The sequence below is a fragment of the Trachinotus anak genome, unplaced genomic scaffold, assembly GCF_046630095.1.
Source record: "Trachinotus anak isolate AG129_WGS33_773 ecotype Australia unplaced genomic scaffold, CSIRO_AGI_Tana_v1 ptg000010l, whole genome shotgun sequence".
NCBI classification, from domain to species: Eukaryota; Metazoa; Chordata; class Actinopteri; order Carangiformes; family Carangidae; genus Trachinotus; species Trachinotus anak.
This window is the reverse complement of record NW_027273861.1, coordinates 23421794-23447074: the sequence shown is the minus strand read 5'-3', so window position 1 is coordinate 23447074 and position 25281 is coordinate 23421794. Positions and strand designations below refer to the sequence as shown.

Genomic DNA, 25281 nt, shown 5'->3' with positions numbered 1-25281 from the left:
CTGAAAGTTTGAAAGCACTGAAACATGATGTCTCCTATGGATGGCCCTGCCATCTTCATTCACCAGCTTCAGGTGTGCAAACACCAAACAATCCTCACAACTAATATCTGGCCTGTTGATCACCAGTGCAATATACATACCAATATCTCAGTCTTACATATTACATATTTTACTTACATATTACACTTAAATATTTCATAAAGAAATGAAGGAGGAGGTACAAGTACAAATATAGGTAAATCATTCATTTAAAATCTAGTATATGGTCAATGTTCTACATTGAGGATGTAGTTGAAAACTGTTGTGGTCAAAGACAAAGGTGCATGTCCTTCAGCTCAGAGTAAAACGTAACAGCTTTGTTTAACTGCAAACACTATACTGGTTACATAAAATAGGGTACATGATTTATACCCACTGTTTGTTGAGATGTGATACTGAACAAAGAAATCCTCTCCCGCAGCTCCCACTCTGGAACGGTGATGCAGATTTTTCTCAAGGTCCAAAGACGTCTCCAGAAAATTACTTTTCATGTGCATTATTCATCCTGATGTCATGATTATACAATACATGATCCTGATACATATAATACATACATACAACTGTTGAAAAGGGCAATATTTGGTACATTTATATGCACACTAGAATTCCATTATTATTCTGAATAAAACAATATTCAGAATTTGATATGGGTCATAAAAACAACATATTCCATTTGTATTTTCCGAATTGGGCCGTTCTCCAAATTTAGCATATTTAGCATATGTTAGGGGTGAGAATGGGGGTTTGGCAAGTAGCAGGTTGAGGATGTATGTAGGTCAACACAATGTCCTAAAATTAAGAAAAACAAGTGACAGTGACCTGTTTATTCAGGAATTCAAATTGGAAATTTCCTCAGCAGCGTTGAAAGGATGAATCATTAAAGTTAAAGTAAATGGTAAAAAAAAAAAATCTAATCAAATTACTTAACTGACTGATTATTCCCCAGAATGTTCTTTACAATGGACTTTGTCCTGCAGTGTCAACACTATCGCTACATGCCATATTTAATGCGGTCATCAAACTGGACAGAAAGGTTTGAGTCATCAGCAGATACTCAGATACTCACAATTATATAAGACATTGAGCTTTAAATTCTATATTCTTATTCAAAGTCAGCTTGAAGTTGTCATGAACAGTCTGATGCTTGGTTCCAGCAAAGCAGTTGATGTTTGCCTTAATGCTGCTGTGTATGTGACAGATTGTTTAATGTGATGATTTTATGGAGACTTCCCTGGACCAACCTGTGAGGTCAAATTTAATTTGATTTACCATAAATTTTTCCTCAAATTAACTACGACTAATTGCTCCCAGATTAAGTTCTGTCAAGTCAGTAGCATTTAATATATCAATATAACAGGATACCAAAGAAATACATGATGGAGGGTCTATAAATTGATTGTTATTGCACAAAAGATGTGTCTGTGAAATTCTCTGGAGCTTTGCCATGTGTCATGAGTTACCTTCACACATGGCGTCATGTGACCTTGACTTAACAAATGCTACAGTTATAGGATTGTAAATTTATTTGTATGAGTGGTGTGATACTGGATAATGTGCTCCTCAAGTTACTGTATCAGGATTCCTCATTATAATAAAGAAGACCTACATCATAATGTGTGAAACAGACATGAACAAAACAAGTTCAAAATAAGTGTAAGTGTATAAGGATTTCCTCCAAGTTGTATGATATGTACATTGAATAAAATTTGGTTCAAAAAATATAACCAGTAAATTACAAAACACAAAAAAAACAAATTTTATTTATATTCTTGTTTCTTTATGTGTTTCAATATAAATGACAACATATTTTACTGTCAAGCACAAAGCTAAATAGAGCAAACTGTCTTGCATGCAAGTTTACATGCAAGTAAATCCATGTTTGAATGTTGATATTAAACACTTCATTAGAGCAATATTGCAAAAATACTGTTTATTTCAATATATATATTCTCAGTCATTGCTCTGTGAAGTTGTGACATAAATATATTTGTTTTAACAGTTGAAAACTATTTTCAGTGCAGGTGTATATGAGTTTGTCTTAAGAAATATGGGTTGCAATTATTGCATAAAAATCATTTTGTGTGTGTGTGTGTGTGTGTGTGTGTGTGTGTGTGTGTGTGTGTGTGTGTGTGTGTGTGTGTGTGTGTGCATGTTTTTGTGTGTGCGTGGTGCGTGCGTGTGTGAAAGAGAAAGAGAGGGAGAGGTGAAGGGAGGGTTTGGGGAGTGGTGTCCATTTTCCTGACAATGTTTGCTTCGCAGATGTTTGCATTTGCACTTCACAGAAATACTTCGATCTGATCCGTATAACTTCAAGGAGAAAAGCAGTACCTCAGACACAAATACTTCAGAATAATTCCTAAATACTGCAATCCCTGGATGTTCACAATGAGACTCTCTCACCTACTTTGGCTTTTTATGCTGTGGCTGAATGTGGATGAATCTTTACAGCAGAATGGTAAGGGACATCACATTACACCTCCAGTTTCTCTGTGGTTGAACTGCAGTTAGAAAAAGACAATTGTGCATTGTGCAACTGATTTTCCTAAATCCCTAATCTGAATAAAATCTGTCACAGGTGAGAAAATATTTTTCCAAATACAAACATTTTCTTTAGTCAACTGTCATTTCTCAACATTAACACAGGGGAATTTCTTCTGATTTATCTGGGATGGCAGGGTTGAAGTTGCTTGTCAGATTATTACAGAACAAATCTGTTGAGCTCTTTTTCAAATTCCAAAGAGGTGCAAAATGAGATGCCTTCTGCTTTCATATAAGGTCCATCCTTGTCCTTCCATGGATAAGGCTGTAAAATGGCCTGAATCTGCCTTTGCTTGCGAAGGGAAAACAAAATAATTGAATAACTCCTGCTGAGATGCAAAATAATCATTTGATCAAGATTTTCTGGATATGCCCTCAAAGTTTTAAGCCAAATTGAGGGACTATGAGTTTTTGGAACCAAAATGTATCTTTGCAGTTAAAATGTTAACACTACGGAAAATTAGTCAAGAGCATAATACATTTTCCTTTAATTATTTGTGATTTGATACAATACCATGTGGAAGTTGGGAAGAGGGCTTTTCATCCAGTTGGAATAGATGTTTTTTTTGGCTGATTTCCACAAAGAAGTCACAGAGACAAATAGCTGCAAAACTCTGGAGCTAAATCAGGAACTAAAAGTCCTTCTTCCAGTCAAGCCACTTCATTATACCTCACTTATACTTGTAAAATGTTTTGTATGAATAAATACAAAATTTGGTGCTAACTAACATAGATTGTAATAAATGACCATGTTGAGCATAACTGTCAAACTTATTAACTCCAAGTCAGTGCCAGATACAGTAACCTGCTGTTCAGTCAATGAGAAAACAGTTAAAGTAAGCACAAAAAGGATGAAACAAACAACTGCTGTGATGATTATAGCTATATGAAAGTCCTCCCTCTGACCTGATGAAATCCCTACAGTGGTCTAAAGACAGCAGAATAGATATATGTTCACTCTTCAGCCTGTAATGTGGACAACATGCCTCACCACAGCCTTCGTGGATACTTTGAGTAGATCATGGATACAATCAAAAAATAAGCTTTGTGTTGCTTTAGTGCTTTCTTTGTGTCCATTTTGCAGAAGGTTTGTGAATAATTTCAAGACTAGTGTACATATAACCAATGTGCAATGGAATTTAGAATCACAATTAGTGGCAGAGGAATTGTTTCAAATGGAGCTTTGAGATGAAATACATGCAGTCAGACAAGATCTGACTATTTACTATCTGAATCTCATTTAAAAACTCTTATATGAAAACAAAACACAGCTTCCACTTGCCAGTCACCAGTCTCCGTATTTCTCTTTTTCCAGAGGTAAGATGCAACAGAAAACTTTGTTTTGTTCACAAGTTTATATTTTGAGGGGATTGGTAAATGTTCCATGTTAATGTGCTCATTCTGGAGCACTGCGGGATATGAGATGAGACGAGGCGAAGTACTTTACTTCCCTGAGGTAACACATATAACCAATGTGCCGTGGAGTTTAGAATCACAATGAGTCACAGAGGAATTATTTAAAATGTACGTCCTGAGAGCTTTGAGTTGTGACACATGCAGTTACAGCTGTTACACCCTGAATAATGGCATCTGTATTTTCTTCTTTGCAATGAGGTGTAAAATGCAAGAATGTCTTCTTTGTAAAGAGGACACAGTTTAGAGGGTGGAGAGATCATTCTGGACAAAATGAGTCAGGATATTTCACACATACATATGAACCATTCCATATAACCAATACCTTTTATAATTTGGAACATTTTGCTTATTTTATGTTTTGTATTTTATGTCTCTACTTTTTATTCGATGAAATATCTGAATATTTTAAGGAACTGAACTATCTGAATCCGATCTAAAAGCTCTCATGTGGCCAGGGTTGTCTGCAGCATAATCAGAATCTGATTTTAAAAGTCTTATGTGAAAACAAAATGCAGCTCACACTTGCCAGTCACCAGTCGCTACTGGTTTTTTTTTTTTGGTTTGTTTTTTTTCCCAGAAGTAACATGTGATGAAATATATTATTCAGAAGCAGAAATTATTGGAAAAGCTAAGACATCATATAAGTACAATGAGCAGGTTGAGTATCTCTGCCAGAATGGTTATGAGGGACGTTTTTCTATCACCTGTGGACAAGATGGTTGGACCGGGTCTCCACAATGTAGAGGTAAGAAAATACAATACATAATACAGTTGAAAGGACTACACTGTTTTTTCCTTCCCTTTGTTAACTGTTATTGTTCACGCTTACCCCACAGTTAAAGATGTTTTTAACTTCCAAACACTGTAAAACAGTTTCACTTACTTCAGATTATTAGGAAATGAATCTCAATGAGTATAAACAACAGAGAATCTGTGATGTTGGAGCAAAACCTGGTTTTCTAAAGAATGGCATTGACAGTAAAATGTGTGGAGGTCTGATGTTTTTGAAAGCATCTGTTACCTGTTGCTGCAAGCATCTTTTATTTTATTATTCAACTCTTGCAGCATTTCAAACTGATTTATTTAGAAAATGATACTGGGACAAAAGGGCAATGCCTCATTTCCATCTTTACAATTGGTCTGCCTCACATTATACATTTTTAAAGGTTGCACAAGTTTATATTTTGAGGGGATTGGTAAATGTTCCATGTTAATGTGCTCATTCTGGAGCACTGCGGGATATGAGATGAGACAAGGCGAAGTACTTTACTTCCCTGAAGACATGAAATAGTTTCAAAATGTGATTTTATAGACACCTGAAAGGAAACTCCAATCCTGATATACTGTTTTATTAGATAAAACACCATAATAATTTAAGGAACTGAACTATCTGAATCTGATTTAAAAAGTGTTATGTGAAAACAAAATGCAGCTCACACTTGCCAGTCACCAGTCGCTACTGTTTTTTATTTTCCAGAGGTAACATGCCCTCAAAAGCGTTACCAAAATGCAGAAACTATTGGAGGAGCTAAGTCATCATACAAGTACAATGAGCAGGTTGAGTACGTCTGCAAGGATGGTTTTGAGGGACGTTTTTCTATCACCTGTGGACAAAATGGTTGGATCGGGTCTCAAGAATGTAGAGGTAAGAAACTATAATACAAACACTGTTTTTCCTTCATTTTGTAATCTACTATTGTTCATGCCCAAACCTGCTGAGCTTAGTGGCTCTCAATCAATTTGAACATCATAAAACAGTTACAGTTACTTCAGATTATTAGGAAATTAATCTCAAAGAGTAAATACCTCAAATAATCTTTTCAAGGAATAGCAGTGACACAGGAAAAGGTGTGGTTACCTGTTTTTTTTTTCCAACCAGTTTTCTTGAGGATGCATCTTATCATTTTATTATTCTGCTCTTGCATCATTTCAAACTTATTTCTTTATTAAGTGATACTGGGGGCAACAGGTCAGTGCCTCATTGGCAAAAGTGGCCTTGCATTTTATATTTTTAAAGGTTGCACAAGTTTATATTTTGAGAGGATTGGTAAATGTTCCACGTTGATGTGCTCATTCTGGAGCACTGCGGGATATGAGATGAGACAAGACGAGACAGGAGTCATCCACTGGGGACCATGAAAGTCTGTGCAAAATTTTGTGTGCATCCGTAAAGTGGGTGCAAACTTTGACCTGCTGGTGGCACTATAACAAAAATCAAGGATTCACCAAAGTTATTAGGATTTATCTTCTGAGCACCACAATAAAATATTTCCGTCTGCAGCAAAGTGGTGAATCAACACACTGACACTGTCGTCCCTCGAGCCTTAGCATTAGCATGGCTAAGAATGTGTTGTTCCATCATTTGGCCGATGCTCTTCTGTCTTTAATTTCTACAGAATGTCGAAAACCCATACTTCCACATGGATTTGTAGTTGGTCCGTACAATGACACACTGTACTACACCTGTGAAGAAGGTTATAAGCTTAAGACCACAGGCTGGTGGGGTGGAGCCAAATGTGGAGACCCAGCGATTGAGTTTGTGCGATGCATCGGTAATGAATATTTAATGCCTTACAGGTTTACTTCTAACCAGCATCAAGCAAATTGACCACGGAGGCTTGTCAATGTAGAATATCAGCATTTTAATTTAGAAGGTGAAACAAAGTTTTAATTTAACCATTTGTTTGCTGCCTAATGTTCTTGAACTCACTGTATCCAATCAGTATCCCTCTCTCTCTGCTGCTTGTATCGCGATATTGGCCTGAACGTAGGACGATCCTGACTAGACAGACGGTCTAATCACCTGACTCATCACTGAAGCCTTTTCTCTCATATAAGTTAAACATGAAATACAACAATACATAAAACCCACATTTGTGTAACAACAGTCTCTGTCGAAGACCATGCTGCATTGGTATTCTCCCCATTCAACAAGAATATCTGATGTTGTTGACACATTGTCTTATATATAATATAAGACAACCCTCACTCTTTCAAACCTAATTTCCTGAAGAAGAAATCTTCTTATATTCCAGCCAGTACAGTATTTTTGCAATGCCGTTATAAAAACAAGGATATAAATAATCACCATTTCTTGAAAGAGAGCTCAGTCCCACCCACTAACACAAACAGACTGTACACTGGCAGCCAATGCACCTTGTACCATTCCTCGTACTAAGCGAAATGTGATATCAGCCCAGCCACAGCACATTTTGGAACAGGCCACATGATTGAATGATATGTTGTTGGTTTTTTTGTTTTGTTTTTGTGATAAAGTGGCATTGCGGATGCAGGATATTTTTGAATGCAGACATTTTGTTTATATTGCTAAAATTATTTTTGTAACAATATTCAGACCTAATTGTTTTTTATTGTGTCACCTGTAGAGGAAAGCAGCTGTGGAAAACTTCCTGTGATTCCTAACATGAAAGTGACATCTGGACGTGATGATTATGAGAAAGGTGCTAGTGTCCAGATAATTTGTGAGGAAGGATACACTGCTCAGATTGAGACCTTAACGTGTCTTGAGGGGAAATGGAATTATGATGCAGAATCACTCAAAGACATCTGTGCCCGTGAGTCTGTCCTATTCTATCAGATTAAGGCATTTATGAAGAGATTGCAGGGTATAACCAAACACACTGAAAATGTTTTCATCCCTTTCAGCTAACGTCAGACCATGCAGTCCTCCACCTAAAGTTGAAAATGCTATTGTTGAGACTTCACCTCAGAAGGAATACGCATCTGGCTCTGATGTAACTTACAGGTGCCGTGATCATTATACAATTAAGGGAGACGCCACGATTACATGCGACAATGGAAGTTGGGAGGAGGTTACCACTGCGTGTACACGTACGTATACCCAAAAGCATTTCAAACTCACTCAACATACTACTCACGAAGAGATCACTCTGTACTGTAGTACAACTACACTGTATAAAAAATGGACAACAAAACCCCCAGTCTCTGGTCTGTGTAAAAATGCATTTTAAAATTCAGCCAAAGCTAATTCAGCTTCAAAAATTTGTGTAGGATGAAGTGAAATCTTTTCAGATATTATATGAGACACCAGGTTACCGTCAGCATATTACATGAGTAAAAGAATTATGTGTTAGGTCAATTTTATTCAAACTAGATTTTTTGAAAAAGTGGCAGCCCCGATGTACTATAACTTTGAATAGAGAACTTTTGCTTATTTATTGTTATTTTAACAACTCTAGTGGGGAGCAGGGGTAGAGAACTTCCTATTGCAGAAGTAAGATCTCACCATAATAATAATGAGCAAGGAAAAAGTGTCCCAATTATTTCCGTGCATACAAGTCATCCTCAGTCTCATCCTATCAGATGAAGGCATTTATAAAGAGATTACAGGGTATAACCTAACACTGAAGATGTTTCCATCTCTTTCAGAAGCTGGCAATCCCTGTGGGCCTCCACCTGATGTTGAAAATGCTGATATTGTGACCTCAGCTCGGGACGAATACTCGTCTGGCTCTGAAGTAACTTACAGTTGCCGTGATAATTATACAGGGAGGGGACAGGCCACAATTACATGCACCAATGGAAGATGGAGGTGGAGAGGGTTTTCATGTAGCCGCACACGTACGTATACCCAAAAGCATTTCAAAGTTACTCACAGAAAGCCTTAAGAAGACTCCTGTTTTAAACCTGAGTTTCAAGATTCTGAATGCCATTATAGATGTAAAGGGAGAAAAAAGGAATTATAATTTGGGGGGGGCTTGGCTTTAAAAGACAAAGCCAGAGCTAATTCAGCTTCAGCTTTGGGACAATTTCAAAACAGCTCTCATGTGTAGTGTAATGTAAAATCATTTCACATATTAAATGAGACACTGGATTACTGTTGGCATGTCACAAAGAGATTGCAAATTAAACTTACTGCTATTCAGATGCTTTGTCTGTAGGAACATTTGGATGATTACTTTCAAAGTTTTTAAATTACATCTTGTTGCAAATTACCCAGGAATAAGGATGGTATGGAATTTTCTTTAAATCAAAAATATCCTATTTAACATAATGTAATATTGTATATACCAATATAAAAGACCCAGTGTGTGATTGACAGAGGAAATGGGACACTTTGACTTAATCTAAAAAAGAGTGCTTACGTCATTGTGACACTTAAAATACACTATACAATATACAATATACAATATACAAAAGTAACAAAACATGAAAATATAAAACATGTATCATACAAGACAAAGACACATGTCTTTTATATTTGTCATCTCAGAGTAAATCAAAATACCTTAAACGTTTAACTGCAAAAACTATACAGGTTAGATAGAGCTGGATGCATGATTTTCACCCACTGTATGTTGCAATGTGATACTGAACACAGAAATCTTCTCCCACAGCTGCCACTCAGGGATGGTGATGCTGATTTTCATCAAGGTCCAAAGAAGTCTCAGTAAAAAAAAAAAAAAAAAAAAAAAAAAAAAACCCTTCTATGTGTATTTGCTTTGGTTGTTCAGTCGGAACACACATTATTCATACCTACATACATGATCCGCTATAACTAGGCTGTACTGAATGACTGAATCTAACAATCATTTGTGTGATAAGTGGTCTGATATTATAAAGCTTTGGCATACTGAATAAAAGAGGAGAACATAATGAAAAAACTTTACTTGTTGGTTTTATTCAGTATTTTTATTCTGAAACCAAGCTTTATTTAAATGGGTTTAAGGTAAGGTTTTGAGGTAAAGCATAACAAAAATCAATTGTGGCTTCAGCTTTTCAATAGTAGATTTCAGCTTAGTATTAATTATTCTGTGACAGTGGTCTCTCTCAATACCATGGTGCGCCTGTTATGCACTGTTTTACAAGGAAGAGAAATTAGCTTTTAACAAATGAATCAAATTGATGTCAATATAAGATTTTTTTTTTTTTTTTTTTTTAATTATGGCCAAATTTGCAACAAAACTTAAAGGTGAAAGCATTTTGATGCCGGCATTAAAATGACAACCAATTAAAACATAATAATAATAATAATAAATCTTAAATTCTTATTTCAATGTCTGTTGCAAATCTTTAAAAACATTCCACAAAAATTAAATTACATAATATAAAATTATTATTATTATTGTTGTTGTTGTTGTTGTTGTTGTTGTTGTTGTTGTTGTTGTTGTTGTTGTTATTATTGTTGTTGTTGTTGTTATTATTATTATTATTATTATTATTATTATTATTATTATTATTATTATTATTATTATTATTATTATTATTTAAATGTGTTTTAGGTTCTACATACATTTTGATACTTGGAACTGTAGTGTTTATACAAACAAAAGTATTGTTGATTTAAATCTGGTTTACTTAACTTAATGCATTTTTAACTGTATTGTTCACCTTATACATGGAAGGTTTATAGATTTTCATCTCCCCTCTGTAACTTGTCTGCCCAGTGACATTGTGGGGCTTTTACTTTTTGGTTTTAAAGGTTAATTCTAAGTTTTTGGTTACAGTTAGAATTAAGTTTAAGGTAAGTAAGTTAAGGGTTGGAATGGGGGTTCGGCAAATATCAGGTTTAGGATGAATATATTTCCTCAAATTAAGAAGAACAAGTGACAGTGACGTGTTTTTCAGGATTTCAAACCTGAAATTTCCTCAGCAGCGTTGAATGTACTTTTAAGAATGAATCATTAAAGTTTAAGAAAATGGAATAATCAAAAATCAAACCAAATTACGTGACTTACTAATTGTTCCCCCGAAAGATTTTTGCAGTGGACTTAGTACTGCAGTGTCAACACTATTGCCACATGCCACATTTACTGTGGTCATCAGCAGATACTCACAGTCATATAAGACATTGAGCTTTAAAGTCTATGTCCTTATGCAAAGTTGGCTCGAGTTTGTCATGAACCAGTCTGGTTTATGTTTGCCTTAATGCTGCTGTGTAGATGATAGATTGTTTAATGTGATGTTTCTGACTGAAATTTCCCTGGACCAACCTGTCAGGTCAAATTTAATTTATCATAAAGTTTGATAAATTCCTCCCAGATTGAGTTTTGTCAAGTCAGAATAGAGGTATGCTCTCTTTTCCAGTGGCCTTAGTGAAGTGGACAAAAAGTGGCCTCATTTGCTGCATTATATAAATGAAGCTAATAGGAAACCAAAGAAATACACGATGAAGGGTCTATGAACTGATTGTTGTTGCACAACTTTTCTGGAGCTTTCAGGTAAACATATGAACAGTGTGTTCCTGCGTGTTTCGCCATGTGTCATACTGTGTTCATACTGCCTTGTGCAGTCCCACTGGGCAGTCCATGTTGTGACCCTCAGTGCACCCTGAGGACTGCAACTGGAGATAAACACACAGGAATTTTGCACAGAGAGCAGTCATAGGACTTAGCCTCAGCTGGACTCTTATTTGTCGCTGCACAGCTGCTTGCTGGAATGCAGCTGTCTTTAATACTTCTGTTGCTCCATCTGTGGAGGAATGCCTCATTTCCATCTTTACAATTTGGTAAAACTGGCAAAGCATTTTATACTTTTAAAGGACTTTATATTTTTAAAGGATTGGTAAATGTTCCATATTAATGTGCTCACTGCGGGACATGAGATGAGACAAGAGGAAGAACTTTACTTCTGTAGATAAAGAACTAGTCAGGAGATGCAGGAAATTAGAAACAAATTACACATGAAATATGAACTGCATGTGAATTTTTTTTTTACAGTAAAACATGTATATGTGTATATCAGTGTACTTCATAGTAAAGTATTGCTTTTGAATAATTTCTATTAATTTCTTTCAGACAAACGATGTAAAAAACTTAACATCAGTAATGCATACATTACACGCAATAAAAAGGAGAATTATACCCACCACGAACGAGTTCAATATGAATGCAGCAACAGCAAAAAATGTTTTACTTTAGTCTGTAGCCAAGGTAATTGGACCGGAATTCAGACCGTACAACAAATAAAGTTTGCCTGTGAATTCATATGTATTTTTGATGTCAGTTGTTTGATGTTTGGCTGTCAGTGTCTCTGTCGTTCAACACATCACTCTGAAAGCAATTCCAATAGTTTTGTTCACCATTGTCATTGATCAAATTAGATTTATTCAAAATTACAGTACTATATGAGGGCACATCTTTGATAGTGGCATGGCTTCTGATTTAAACCAGTCAATTTCATATCCAGTTATCCACTTAGAATATGAGTTTAGAATTGTACAAAATTCTGGATCCACAAATGCAGGGTCACTAGTTCTCAATAAAACATCATCTGCATAGAGAAAAAGTTTGTGTTCTTCATCACCTGTCTGCACCCATGTAGGTTTACAACACAAGTGTCCGTGAAGGTTCTCAGTCATCCAGGTCATCGTAGTCATTAAGTGCTGAAGTTGAAGGCAACTGGACTTCTTTTGATTCTTGAAGATGTTTCTCTCATACAAGAGGCTTCTTCAGTTCTAAAGAGCAGTGTGGTAAACCCAGTTATTTAACCCTAGGTGGGGACAAACACCTTGGAGGTGGCCCTGAGAGTCGTTGACTAGCCATCATGTGAGTTGTTAGCGTCACATGCGCCAAGGTGTGACTCAAAACAGAGTCTTTGCCCCCCCCCCCCCCCCCCCCCCCCCCCCCTGTATCATGTGACTCGTTAAAGTCACATGGCTCCAGGTGTGAATGGGGGTTAACTCACATGATGGCTAGTCAACGACTCTCAGGACAACCTCCAAGGTGTTTGTCCCCACCTAGGGTTAAATACCTGGGTTTTCCACACTGGTCTTTAGAGCTGAAGAAGCCTCTTGTATGAGAGGCGAAATGTCTTCCTAATTGGTCCAAATGCAGATTTTTCTACACTGCAAAACAAAAAGGAGAGTTCCACTTCATCACAACAGTTTTCTCTTTAGTTTTAAAAAGACATCATCTCCAGCCATTCCAGAGTTATTGTTAGGCTGTTCTTTGACCTAACTGCTAATGCCAGCAAGCTAACATGCCCAAAATGACAATGCTAACATGTTTATGTACAGCAGGTGTGTTTAGTGTGTTAGCTTTCTAACATTATCTTATATTCTAATTATATTATATTCTGATTGTCACTGCACACAAAGTACGGTTGTGGTTAATGTGAATTTCATTTGGTCATTAGTTCTCAGGTAATTAGTCAAAAACCAAACTACTGGAATAGGCTAAACTGAAATGTTGCCATACTGGTGGCACTAAAAGTTAATGTTAAGGCTTCACCAATGTAATGATGACTGATGCTCACTGGATGTAACTTTTTTCTGTCTTTAATTCATACAGCATGTGCAAAACCCAATGTCCCACATGGATTTATAGTTGGCCCATACAATGAGACACTGTACTATACCTGTGAAGAAGGTTATAAGCTTGTGAGTAAAGGTTGGTGGGGTGAAGCCACGTGTAATGACGGCATCTGGTCTGGACTTGAACAATGCATTGGTAATTAATGCCTTACAGGTCTAGTTGTAACCAGCATAAAGTAAATTGACCACAGTGGCTTGTCAATGTAAAATATCAATATTTTGGTATGACCCCAGCCACAGGACATTTTGAAACAGGCTACATGAATATATTATTTGTTATTTCAATTTTATTCAAACTCGATTTTTATAAAATAGAAAGATAATTTTGAATGAAGAGTTGTTTATTTATTGCTAACATAATTTTTTTGTAAAAATGTTTAAACCTAATTATTTGTTATTGTGTCATCTCTAGAGAAAAGCAAGTGTGGGGAACTTCCTTTGATTCCTCATAGGAAATTGGCATCCGAACGTAATAATTATAGGCAAGGTGAAAGAGTCCCGATTATTTGTGAGGAAGGATACATCGCTCAGATTGATCACATAACATGTCGCAAGGGAAAATGGCAGTTAAATGGAACACCACTCAAAACAATCTGTGCATGTGAGTCATCCTCAGTCTTCTTTTATCCGATGTAGGCATATATAAAGAGATTACAGGGTATAAGATAACACTGAACATGTTTTCATCTCTTTCAGCTATTGCCAGTCACTGCAGTGCCCCACCCAAAGTTGAGAATGCCGTTGTTGTGACTTCCCCTCAGAGGGAATACTTGTCTGGCTCTGAAGTAACTTATCACTGCCGTGAAAATTATATATTGGAGGGAGATGCCACAATTACATGCAACAATGGAAAATGGGAGGAGAGGAACATTACATGTGCAGGCACGTACATCCAAAAGCATTTACAAAATAACTTGCAGAAAGCTTTAAGAAGACTCTAGTTTACAACAGAACAGTCCACAATATAGAACAAAGTCAAGAAACAAAACTCAAAATTTCGCAAAATTATATCATTACTAAACTAAATTTCCACATCTTGGTGTGTGATCAGACCTTTTATTAAGTCCTTTACAAGAAGCTGCAAATCAATTCCATGTCGTTTTACAGCAAAATACTGAAAGTTTGAAAGCACTGAAACATGATGTCTCCTATGGATGGCCCTGCCATCTTCATTCACCAGCTTCAGGTGTGCAAACACCAAACAATCCTCACAACTAATATCTGGCCTGTTGATCACCAGTGCAATATACATACCAATATCTCAGTCTTACATATTACATATTTCACTTACACATTACACTTAAATATTTCATAAAGAAATGAAGGAGGAGGTACAAGTACAAATACAGGTAAATCATTCATTTAAAATCTAGTATATGGTCAATGTTCAGAATGTTCCAGAATGTTCTTTACAATGGACTTTGTCCTGCAGTGTCAACACTATTGCTACATGCCATATTTAATGCGGTCATCGAGGATGTAGTTGAAAACTGTTGTGGTCAAAGACAAAGGTGCATGTCCTTCAGCTCAGAGTAAAACGTAACAGCTTTGTTTAACTGCAAACACTATACTGGTTACATAAAATAGGGTACATGATTTATACCCACTGTTTGTTGAGATGTGATACTGAACAAAGAAATCCTCTCCCGCAGCTCCCACTCTGGAACGGTGATGCAGATTTTTCTCAAGGTCCAAAGACGTCTCCAGAAAATTACTTTTCATGTGCATTATTCATCCTGATGTCATGATTATACAATACATGATCCTGATACATATAATACATACATACAACTGTTGAAAAGGGCAATATTTGGTACATTTATATGCACACTAGAATTCCATTATTATTCTGAATAAAACAATATTCAGAATTTGATATGGGTCATAAAAACAACATATTCCATTTGTATTTTCCGAATTGGGCCGTTCTCCAAATTTAGCATATTTAGCATATGTTAGGGGTGAGAATGGGGGTTTGGCAAGTAGCAGGTTGAGGATGTATGTAGGTCAACACAATGTCCTAAAATTAAGAAAAACAAGTGACAGTGACCTGTTTATTCAGGAATTCAAATTGGAAATTTCCTCAGCAGCGTTGAAAGGATGAATCATTAAAGTTAAAGTAAATGGTAAAAAAAAAAAATCTAATCAAATTACTTAACTGACTGATTATTCCCCAGAATGTTCTTTACAATGGACTTTGTCCTGCAGTGTCAACACTATCGCTACATGCCATATTTAATGCGGTCATCAAACTGGACAGAAAGGTTTGAGTCATCAGCAGATACTCAGATACTCACAATTATATAAGACATTGAGCTTTAAATTCTATATTCTTATTCAAAGTCAGCTTGAAGTTGTCATGGACAGTCTGATGCTTGGTTCCAGCAAAGCAGTTGATGTTTGCCTTAATGCTGCTGTGTATGTGACAGATTGTTTAATGTGATGATTTTATGGAGACTTCCCTGGACCAACCTGTGAGGTCAAATTTAATTTGATTTACCATAAATTTTTCCTCAAATTAACTACGACTAATTGCTCCCAGATTAAGTTCTGTCAAGTCAGTAGCATTTAATATATCAATATAACAGGATACCAAAGAAATACATGATGGAGGGTCTATAAATTGATTGTTATTGCACAAAAGATGTGTCTGTGAAATTCTCTGGAGCTTTGCCATGTGTCATGAGTTACCTTCACACATGGCGTCATGTGACCTTGACTTAACAAATGCTACAGTTATAGGATTGTAAATTTATTTGTATGAGTGGTGTGATACTGGATAATGTGCTCCTCAAGTTACTGTATCAGGATTCCTCATTATAATAAAGAAGACCTACATCATAATGTGTGAAACAGACATGAACAAAACAAGTTCAAAATAAGTGTAAGTGTATAAGGATTTCCTCCAAGTTGTATGATATGTACATTGAATAAAATTTGGTTCAAAAAATATAACCAGTAAATTACAAAACACAAAAAAAACAAATTTTATTTATATTCTTGTTTCTTTATGTGTTTCAATATAAATGACAACATATTTTACTGTCAAGCACAAAGCTAAATAGAGCAAACTGTCTTGCATGCAAGTTTACATGCAAGTAAATCCATGTTTGAATGTTGATATTAAACACTTCATTAGAGCAATATTGCAAAAATACTGTTTATTTCAATATATATATTCTCAGTCATTGCTCTGTGAAGTTGTGACATAAATATATTTGTTTTAACAGTTGAAAACTATTTTCAGTGCAGGTGTATATGAGTTTGTCTTAAGAAATATGGGTTGCAATTATTGCATAAAAATCATTTTGTGTGTGTGTGTGCATGTTTTTGTGTGTGCGTGCGTGTGTGAAAGAGAAAGAGAGGGAGAGGTGAAGGGAGGGTTTGGGGAGTGGTGTCCATTTTCCTGACAATGTTTGCTTTGCAGATGTTTGCATTTGCACTTCACAGAAATACTTCAATCTGATCCGTATAACTTCAAGGAGAAAAGCAGTACCTCAGACACAAATACTTCAGAATAATTCCTAAATACTGCAATCCCTGGATGTTCACAATGAGACTCTCTCACCTACTTTGGCTTTTTATGCTGTGGCTGAATGTGGATGAATCTTTACAGCAGAATGGTAAGGGACATCACATTACACCTCCAGTTTCTCTGTGGTTGAACTGCAGTTAGAAAAAGACAATTGTGCATTGTGCAACTGATTTTCCTAAATCCCTAATCTGAATAAAATAAAAATTTCTCAACATTAACACAGGGGAATATTTTTATCTGCGATTTATCTGGAATGGCAGGGTTGAAGTTGCTTGTCAGATTATTACAGAACAAATCTGTTGAACTCTTTCAAATTCCAAAGAGGTGCAAAATGAGATGCCTTCTGCTTTCATATAAGGTCCATCCTTGTCCTTCCATGGATAAGGCTGTAAAATGGCCTGAATCTGCCTTTGCTTGCGAAGGGAAAACAAAATAATTGAATAACTCCTGCTGAGACGCAAAATAATCATTTGATCAAGATTTTCTGGATATGCCCTCAAAGTTTTAAGCCAAATTGAAGGACTATGAGTTTTTTTAACCAAAATGTATCTTTGCAGTTAAAATGTTAACACTACGGAAAATTAGTCAAGAGCATAATACATTTTCCTTTAGTTATTTGTGATTTGATACAATACCATGATAGCAATGGAACACTCATAACATCAGAGATATTACCCGGCCAATTTAATGCGAAAATATTTTACTGGCAACAGCAGCCCTCACATTATTTCCCTTGGGCTGTGGACCATTACTCATGCCACATGTGCTCTTTTGTGGAATTACACTATAGTAAAAAGAAAGTCTAAATAACCTCAGAGATATGAGCCTGCCGTGTATTTTATTCCTTTTTCTTTTAGAATTTACAATCAACAAAAAGATGTTGCTCCATGTATCACTGACAGTAAAGTAGAAGTTACTGCTGCTGTTGAAGTTATGCTTTGCTTACTCCTCCTTTAACCCTGTGTTAATGTCATTATTGTTAATTTTCTGGCCATGTGGAAGTTGGGAAGAGGGCTTTTCATCCAGTTGGAATAGATGTTTTTATGGCTGGTTTCCACAATGAAGTCACAGAGACAAAAAGCTGCAAAACTCTGGCGCTAAATCAGGAACTAAAAGTCCTTCCAGTCTAGCCACTTCATTATCTGTCCTGGTACCAGTCTATGGTTTTCATTGCAACAGCAGTTATTTGTCTTTTTAAACATAAGAAATGTTGCCCATAGACCTTGGAGACTTAAAATAAAATCTTTAAATTAAATATGTTGTCTGGTATTTTACAATCACATCATTATATTTTCATCCATTTAATTTTTTTCGATCATGTTTTTCATTCCAGCCCAACGCTGCCCAGTGATTCACGTGGACAATAATGTTCAGGTGATTGGGAACCCAGAGGAAGCAACCATTGGCAGCGTGCTTCGATTTCGCTGCAAGTCCCGTGGTGAACCCCTAATTGGGTCACAAGTGATCTATTGCAATGAACGTGGACAATGGAGCGAAGACGTTCCAACATGTGGAGGTACAACAGGTTGAAAGGAAGAAAAGAGAGGGAAAGGGGAAGACAGAAACACACATACATGCATAAAACACCATCAGCCACTATTAATCGCACACTAACCACCTACTGGCCCCCATCACCCTAACACCCAACAGAAATCGGTTAGAGATCACATAGTCAGAGGCTGCATCACACTGCAGCTTGTTGAGCTGAGACCATCAGCAGACCACCAGGGATTATGTGAAATGCCCCCTCTCTAAAAGTACAGGGGCATGTTTGACCCAAAAACCCCAAATTTCCAGTGTGCTTCAGATGTTATGACATTTTTCCAGGTAGTCACATTTAGGCTAAACCTAAATTCAAACAGACTCATAATAATACAGTAATAAACTAAAATGACAATGAACTGCTAAAGCCTTCTGAATGATCTACATGGACCTGGAAAATCAAATATCATAAATGAATAGTTCTTTTGGGAAATAAAGTGGTTGTCTCACATCTGCCTATTCAACATGACATTGCAGCTAGCAGACAGTTAGCTTAGCTTAGCTTAGCACAAAGACTGTAAACTTGGCTCCGTCTAGGGATAACAATGTTTTTTTTACACTGTGAGGTTGCTGTGACGAACTCACTGAGCCCGACCAAGAAATAGTCCAGCACGTGACCTCATATCACATCTTATTTTTTCAGTGAGAGAAGAGTCAAATACATAAAGAGGAATTCCATAAAAATATTTCTCTTATTTTTCCCTCTGAGGAAACCTGTTGTCCCATCTAGACAAAACATAAAACTAGATATCATTTTACCTCACTCATACTTATATAAATATAAAATTTGGTGCTAAAAATTTAACTTTATTCGAAAAGGTGGAACTTTAATAAAACAATTACAATTATCACTGAAAAGGTGTTTATTTTACTACTGTTTGCCATCAAAGCAAAGTCAATCACTCCTCTGTTTCACTCTAAAATGTTTCTAGTGGTACTTTTATTCATGGATTTTTGCTTTATCACCAGCTGCTTTCAAACAGGGGATGTTGCAAACTCAGAATCAGAATCTGGTTTGTTGCCAAGTAGGTTTTTCCACATACAAGGAATTTGTTTGGTGTCTCCTTATATGTTGGAAAACCATGGGCCACTCATTCACATCGGGTTAATCAGTGCTTACTGTTAATTCAGCTTTTCATGCACAGATGTCATGGTTTTGTGTTTCTCCTCAACAGAGGTCAGATGTTCACCACCTGTGATTGAAAATGGGTATGTGGTTGGAGATATCCAAGTGTACAAACAACATGAATTCCTGGAATATAAGTGCAATCGACACTATAAGCCCACTGAGGAGAGACTTCCAACATGCACAAAAATAGGTATAAGAGCAGAGTGGAGCCCCACTCCAGCATGTGAACGTAAGTATAAACTCTGTGATCCAAATTTATTGGTTACATCACCCTTACAGCTGAAAACTGGCACTGTATGGATTGATATCATTGTTGTCTTGTTACAAAAAACTAACTGGAAATATGTTTTGTTTCACAACAAATGCAGAAGTAACATGTAAACTGTCACTGCCGGCAACTGAAGGAACCAGTTATGACCCTCCTTACAGAAATGTGTTTTCACCTGGTGAAACATTAAGAGTAATGTGTAGAGAGAAGTACTGGATTTCTCGCCCTCAAGACACCTCAGCAGAAATTACATGCAGAAACAACGGAAAGTGGAGCTTAACACCAACCTGCAACAGTATGAAACTCCATGGGCTTTAGACAGACTGTGTCCACAGACACATCATCATCATTGAGATTGTTTCTGGTTCTTCATCAACATGTGATGATTGTTATCAATCTTATCTTGATTACTTGAGATAAACAAGTCTCTCTTATTCCAGAGTTCATATGCCTCAATCCACGAGACCGATATTTGAGAGACTGGGACACCTACTGGGGACAACAAATAACGTTGGGGGATACTGTAAGATATTCATGTAAGTCAGGCTTCAAGAGGACAGATGGTGTCACCAAGGCTACATGCACCAGAGAGGGATGGAAACCAGATCCACTTTGTCAAGGTACTGTGAGATTAACCTTGTGTAAATGTTATGACTGTTCATTTTCTATCCATATTCATGAAAGTGCTCAAGTCAGGATCAATGTTTTTTAATCTAACTCCTGTTTTCCACCAAAAACAAAATCCCAGAAATGAAGAACTATTACTTCAGTATATTTTTAATCTGTCCTGGTCCCAGTCTATGGTGTTAATGGTGTTATGGTGTAATCACATTCAGAAAGTCACAACATCAGGAACAATATTTGTCAAGCTTCAAATAACCAGAAATTTCTCAATGGCTGCTACAACTTTAAAGTTCTTACTCACACAATTAACAAGCCAATAGACCACACTGTCATATTTCTGTACTGTGTACATTTAGATATTTTGTTCTGTGGATGTAGATTGTCCAGACTAACAATGAATAACAATGTTTCTGTCAAGAAAAGTTTCTACTGAATTTTCTAAATGAATGTTTTTTTTTTTTGTTTGTTTGTTTTTTTAATGCTGCAGCACAAGCTAAAATCTACTTAACTCTACTGCAATGGTAAAATTTCAGAGACATATATCTTAAACTGAATCTAAATATCTGCATTTTTCAGCAATAACATGCCTCAGACATGATATCCAGAATGCAGACATTGTCAGAATTAAGGATGAATACCGCTTCGGTGAACAGGTCAATTATGTCTGCAAGGATGGTTATGAAGGAAGTTTTGCTCTAACCTGTAGGGAAGATGGTTGGGCAGGAAACTCATATTGTAGAGGTAAGGAAATGAAAAACTCATTATTTTTCTTTTTGCTTTGCTTTGTCCTATTTTGTCTTTTTCTATCTGTTTATTTCTGGTTTTACATGGATGCATTTAACATAGATTGTAATAAATGACCATGTTGAGCATAACTGTCAAACTTATTAACTCCAAGTCAGTGCCAGATACAGTAACCTGCTGTTCAGTCAATGAGAAAACAGTTAAAGTAAGCACAAAAAGGATGAAACAAACAACTGCTGTGACAATTATAGCTATATGAAAGTCCTCCCTCTGACCTGATGAAATCCCTACAGTGGTCTAAAGACAGCAGAATAGATATATGTTCACTCTTCAGCCTGTAATGTGGACAACATGCCTCACCACAGCCTTCGTGGATACTTTGAGTAGATCATGGATACAATCAAAAAAAATAAGCTTTGTGTTGCTTTAGTGCTTTCTTTGTGTCCATTTTGCAGAAGGTTTGTGAATAATTTCAAGACTAGTGTACATATAACCAATGTGCAATGGAATTTAGAATCACAATTAGTGGCAGAGGAATTGTTTCAAATGGAGCTTTGAGATGAAATACATGCAGTCAGACAAGATCTGACTATTTACTATCTGAATCTCATTTAAAAACTCTTATATGAAAACAAAACACAGCTTCCACTCGCCAGTCACCAGTCTCCGTATTTCTTTTTTTCCAGAGGTAAGATGCGACAGAAAACATTTCTCAAATGCAGAAATTATTGGAACCCCTCGGCAATCATACAAGTACAGTGAGCAGGTTGAGTATGCCTGCAAGAATGGTTATGAGGGACGTTTTTCTATCACCTGTGGACAAAATGGTTGGATCGGGTCTCCACAATGTAGAGGTAAGAAAATACAATACATAATACAGTTAAAAGGACAAACACTATTTGTCCATCCCTTTGTGAGTTATTGTTGTTCGTGCTTATTCCACAATTAAAGATATTTTCAACTTTGACTCGACCAAACCAGTATGGCTTCATGACTCCCATTTTTTTTTTGTTAGTCTTTTTAATATAACAATGCAAACATTTTATCAAGGGAAATCAAAAGACAACACCATATGAAAAAATATACAACAACAGTTACAGTTACTTCAGATCATTAGAAAATGAATCACTACAAAGAAAAACCACACAGAATCTGGGCTGTTGGAGCAGAAAGTGGTTTTCTAAAGAAAAGCAATGACACAGTAAAAGATGTGGAGGTCTTAGGTTTGTTAGTATCTGTTAGCTGTTCTGTTACCAATTTTCTTAAGCTCAATATCAAAACTTCCACCGTATCTACCCATACATTTTAGAGCCTGTGGGTTGTGCGTCAGCACCACCCCTTGAAAATGGAGACATCAAGGACACCATGAAAAGCCAGTACAGCCACAAAGAGCAGGTTGAATACATGTGTCAGAGTTACTACACTATGGAGGGTGAGCCTTACAGAACCTGTTTTGATGGAGCATGGACCGGACACATAAGATGCCTACGTAAGTTACAGTCCTCAGTCTTAGCTAATAATAATTCATATGGCCTTCTATGCAATGATTTTTTTTATTGTCATATTATATCATGTAGTGTCAGTGTCCACTTTATTAGATACACCTGTACAATCTAATCCAACAACCCTGCCAATAACATCTATCCTTACAAAGCTCAAGTTTTGGTGACATCAGAAATGTCCAGGTTGTTGTTGGTGTCACATTACTGTATATTAGAGGGTTTTTTTCTTCTTCCCATTTACATACATGAGGAAGGCAAAATAATGCAAAACCTCTGAATATAATGCGCTCCAGTGCAACACCATCACTTACTGTGACCTCAGTGCTAAAGCATATCATTGAATTATCGACACTATAAGGAGCTATTGCTACACAGTCAACATTAGCATTAACAGCTAGTTTCTCACCAGTCTTGAAGAAACTTTGCGAGTTTAGCAGCAATTGTTGTTCTTGTGTTCCCGTTCCTGCTGTCAACAGAACGCTATTTGTCCTGTTATCTCTTGCAGAACCCTGCATTGTGGATGAAGACAACATGAGACAACATAACATTACTTTAAAGTCAACTGACAATAAATATTTTGCACATGATGATGTAATCGAGTTCAGGTGTGCCAGAGGAGTTCCTGTCGGATCAGTGCCACTGCGTCAGAGGTGTAATGGTGGTGTTATTCTCATACCCACTTGCCAATAAACTAGTTAACTGGAAGTTATGTACAGTGCAGAGTTATCACAGTTATGTACCAAACTTCAGTCTTTAACAACTTTAATGTTGTCAAAATTTTAATAAAACATACATGATCTCTGTCTGTTTCCTGCCTCATATCTAGTTTAATTAATACTGAACATCAGCCAGTTTCTCTCATACTCTCTTTGCTTACATATACAGTATTTTAATACAGCTGAATTCCCAATAAAGCTGTTAGTGACTAAAACGTGGCCCATTCAGACTACATGTTGACCAGTCACTTGTCACCAAACACATAAGTTAAAGACAAAGACAGTTCTGTGATTTCAGCTGTATTAACTTGTAAAATGGTCAGTCAGAGAGAAAGGTAGTAGAGAGGCTTGCCTGCTGAAGGAAAGTCTGACCTCGCGCTCATTTTATAAACAGTCTATGAGGACAAAACTGGTAATTCCCTACAGAAAGCAAAAGTTTGTCCAAAAATTCTCAAAATATGTCACTAGGTGCTTTTTGAAAAGAATAAAAAATGGCTAAAGGGGTCTGAGAAGTCAGTGTATGCAGTGTCAAACCTGCTATTCATTTTGAAATAGCAACAGCCAATGAGGAAACTCCATCACTTGGCCGACTGACCAGTGTAACATCATCACTCAGTCACACCGTATTCAGCTGAGCAATTGTGTAACTTCATCACTCACTCAGTCAGTCAGTGTCATTCACATTTATAGGCCTCCCGTTTCTGTTTGGTTTCAAAATGCTGTGGTATATATAATGTATATAGTGTATATAAATATAATTTAATAATACTGTGTAATAAAAGAAGAAATCATCTTAATTTCTTAAAAAAATATATTTTCAAAGCACAGTATAGGAGTAAACTAATCACAAAACATACTTTGTTTTAGGTCCACTTCTGCTTAAATACTTTAAATTCATTTCCCCCTCATCAATCTACACTCAATAGCCCATAATATAAAAACTGAATTTAAAAAAAATTTGCATTTATCAGACAGGAAAAACTGAAATATAACATTGACATAAGTATTGGGACAATTGAGATGTTTCTACACTTTGGTAAGACCTGTAGTGAACTCAACTGACATGATTTGGACATGATTTTGAAAAGGCACACAGCTGTCAATATAAGGTCTCACAGCTGACAATGCAGATTAAAGCACATGGCCTCTATTATTCTTAAAGAATGTGTAATGCATCTATCCTCATGCCAGTAAGTTTTTTCAGTGACTGGAAGTGATTTCACCTGAGAACCATGGATAACTAAAGATTGTATGATTTAGTGAACTATGCTGTCCAGTGATTTCATGTATCTTTTTCTTTTTAGGCACAATAAAAGATAATTATATTAATATTAAAGATGAAAGTTTTTTACCTGTACTTACTTGTTTCCAGCGGCAAAACCATTACAAATAGTTTTTTAAATTCAGCTGTAACTCTGATGTGGAGTGGAAGTTACAACAAAACTTAAAGTTGAGAGCTGTTGGAGTTCAACTATTGAATAGATTGCTATGGATTCCTACAGATTTTGGTGATCCTTGGCTTCCTAAGCATCAGTTCAAAGTTTTCTACCAATCTAATGAAATGTCTTCACATCAACTGGATGGATTGGCACAAAATTTTACACATATTTATAGTCCTTTGTAGGTAAATCCTTCTGACTTTAGTGATACCTTGATTTTTCCTGTAGTGCCACCAAGTGGTTCAAATTTGTATCTTTAAATAAAATGACTACTTGTGGATGGATGATTTTCTGCTACGCACATTCCTGTTGCCCTCAGGATGAAGTACATCTCTTGTTATCCCTTTGCTTTTAGCCCCAAATTGTATGTAATACAGTGGTTCCCAACCTTTTCCAAGTCATGGCCCACTTGAAAATGTTGGTGGCCCAAATATGACCCCATAACAATAGAGACAGAAATAATCCGTTCTAATGAAAATGATCAAATATTCAGT

General features: G+C 36.3%; 2 protein-coding genes across 22 annotated transcripts in view; both read left to right on the top strand.

Annotated features, from left to right (window-relative positions):
• Nucleotides 1-16432, top strand: part of cfh (complement factor H) — an 81598-nt gene extending 65166 nt beyond the window's left edge. For 8 of the 21 annotated variants that reach the window (XM_071486294.1, XM_071486293.1, XM_071486298.1 and 5 more), the window contains 5 exons: nt 8404-8595; nt 13266-13424; nt 13701-13889; nt 13985-14170; nt 14941-16432. In XM_071486294.1, the coding sequence (XP_071342395.1) occupies nt 8404-8595; nt 13266-13424; nt 13701-13889; nt 13985-14170; nt 14941-14960 (746 nt within the window). In that variant the 3' untranslated portion in view covers nt 14961-16432. Of the gene's footprint in view, nt 1-460; nt 1953-4570; nt 4739-5470; nt 5639-6389; nt 6546-7379; nt 7569-7659; nt 7846-8403; nt 8596-8915; nt 9457-13265; nt 13425-13700; nt 13890-13984; nt 14171-14395; nt 14475-14940 lie in introns of those variants that run through there. The other 13 variants (XM_071486291.1, XM_071486281.1, XM_071486290.1 and 10 more) reach the window with 10 other exon arrangements.
• Nucleotides 16433-16721: 289 nt separating this feature from the next.
• LOC139626105 (complement factor H-related protein 1-like) lies at nt 16722-23433 on the top strand. Its single transcript, XM_071486319.1, has 9 exons — nt 16722-16911; nt 18157-18339; nt 19541-19723; nt 19863-20057; nt 20203-20382; nt 20963-21127; nt 21817-21984; nt 22440-22619; nt 23138-23433. Exons 1-9 carry the CDS (start codon nt 16833-16835, stop codon nt 23320-23322), a joined length of 1518 nt encoding a protein of 505 aa, XP_071342420.1. The 5' UTR covers nt 16722-16832; the 3' UTR covers nt 23323-23433.
• The last annotated feature ends 1848 nt before the right edge of the window (nt 23434-25281 follow it).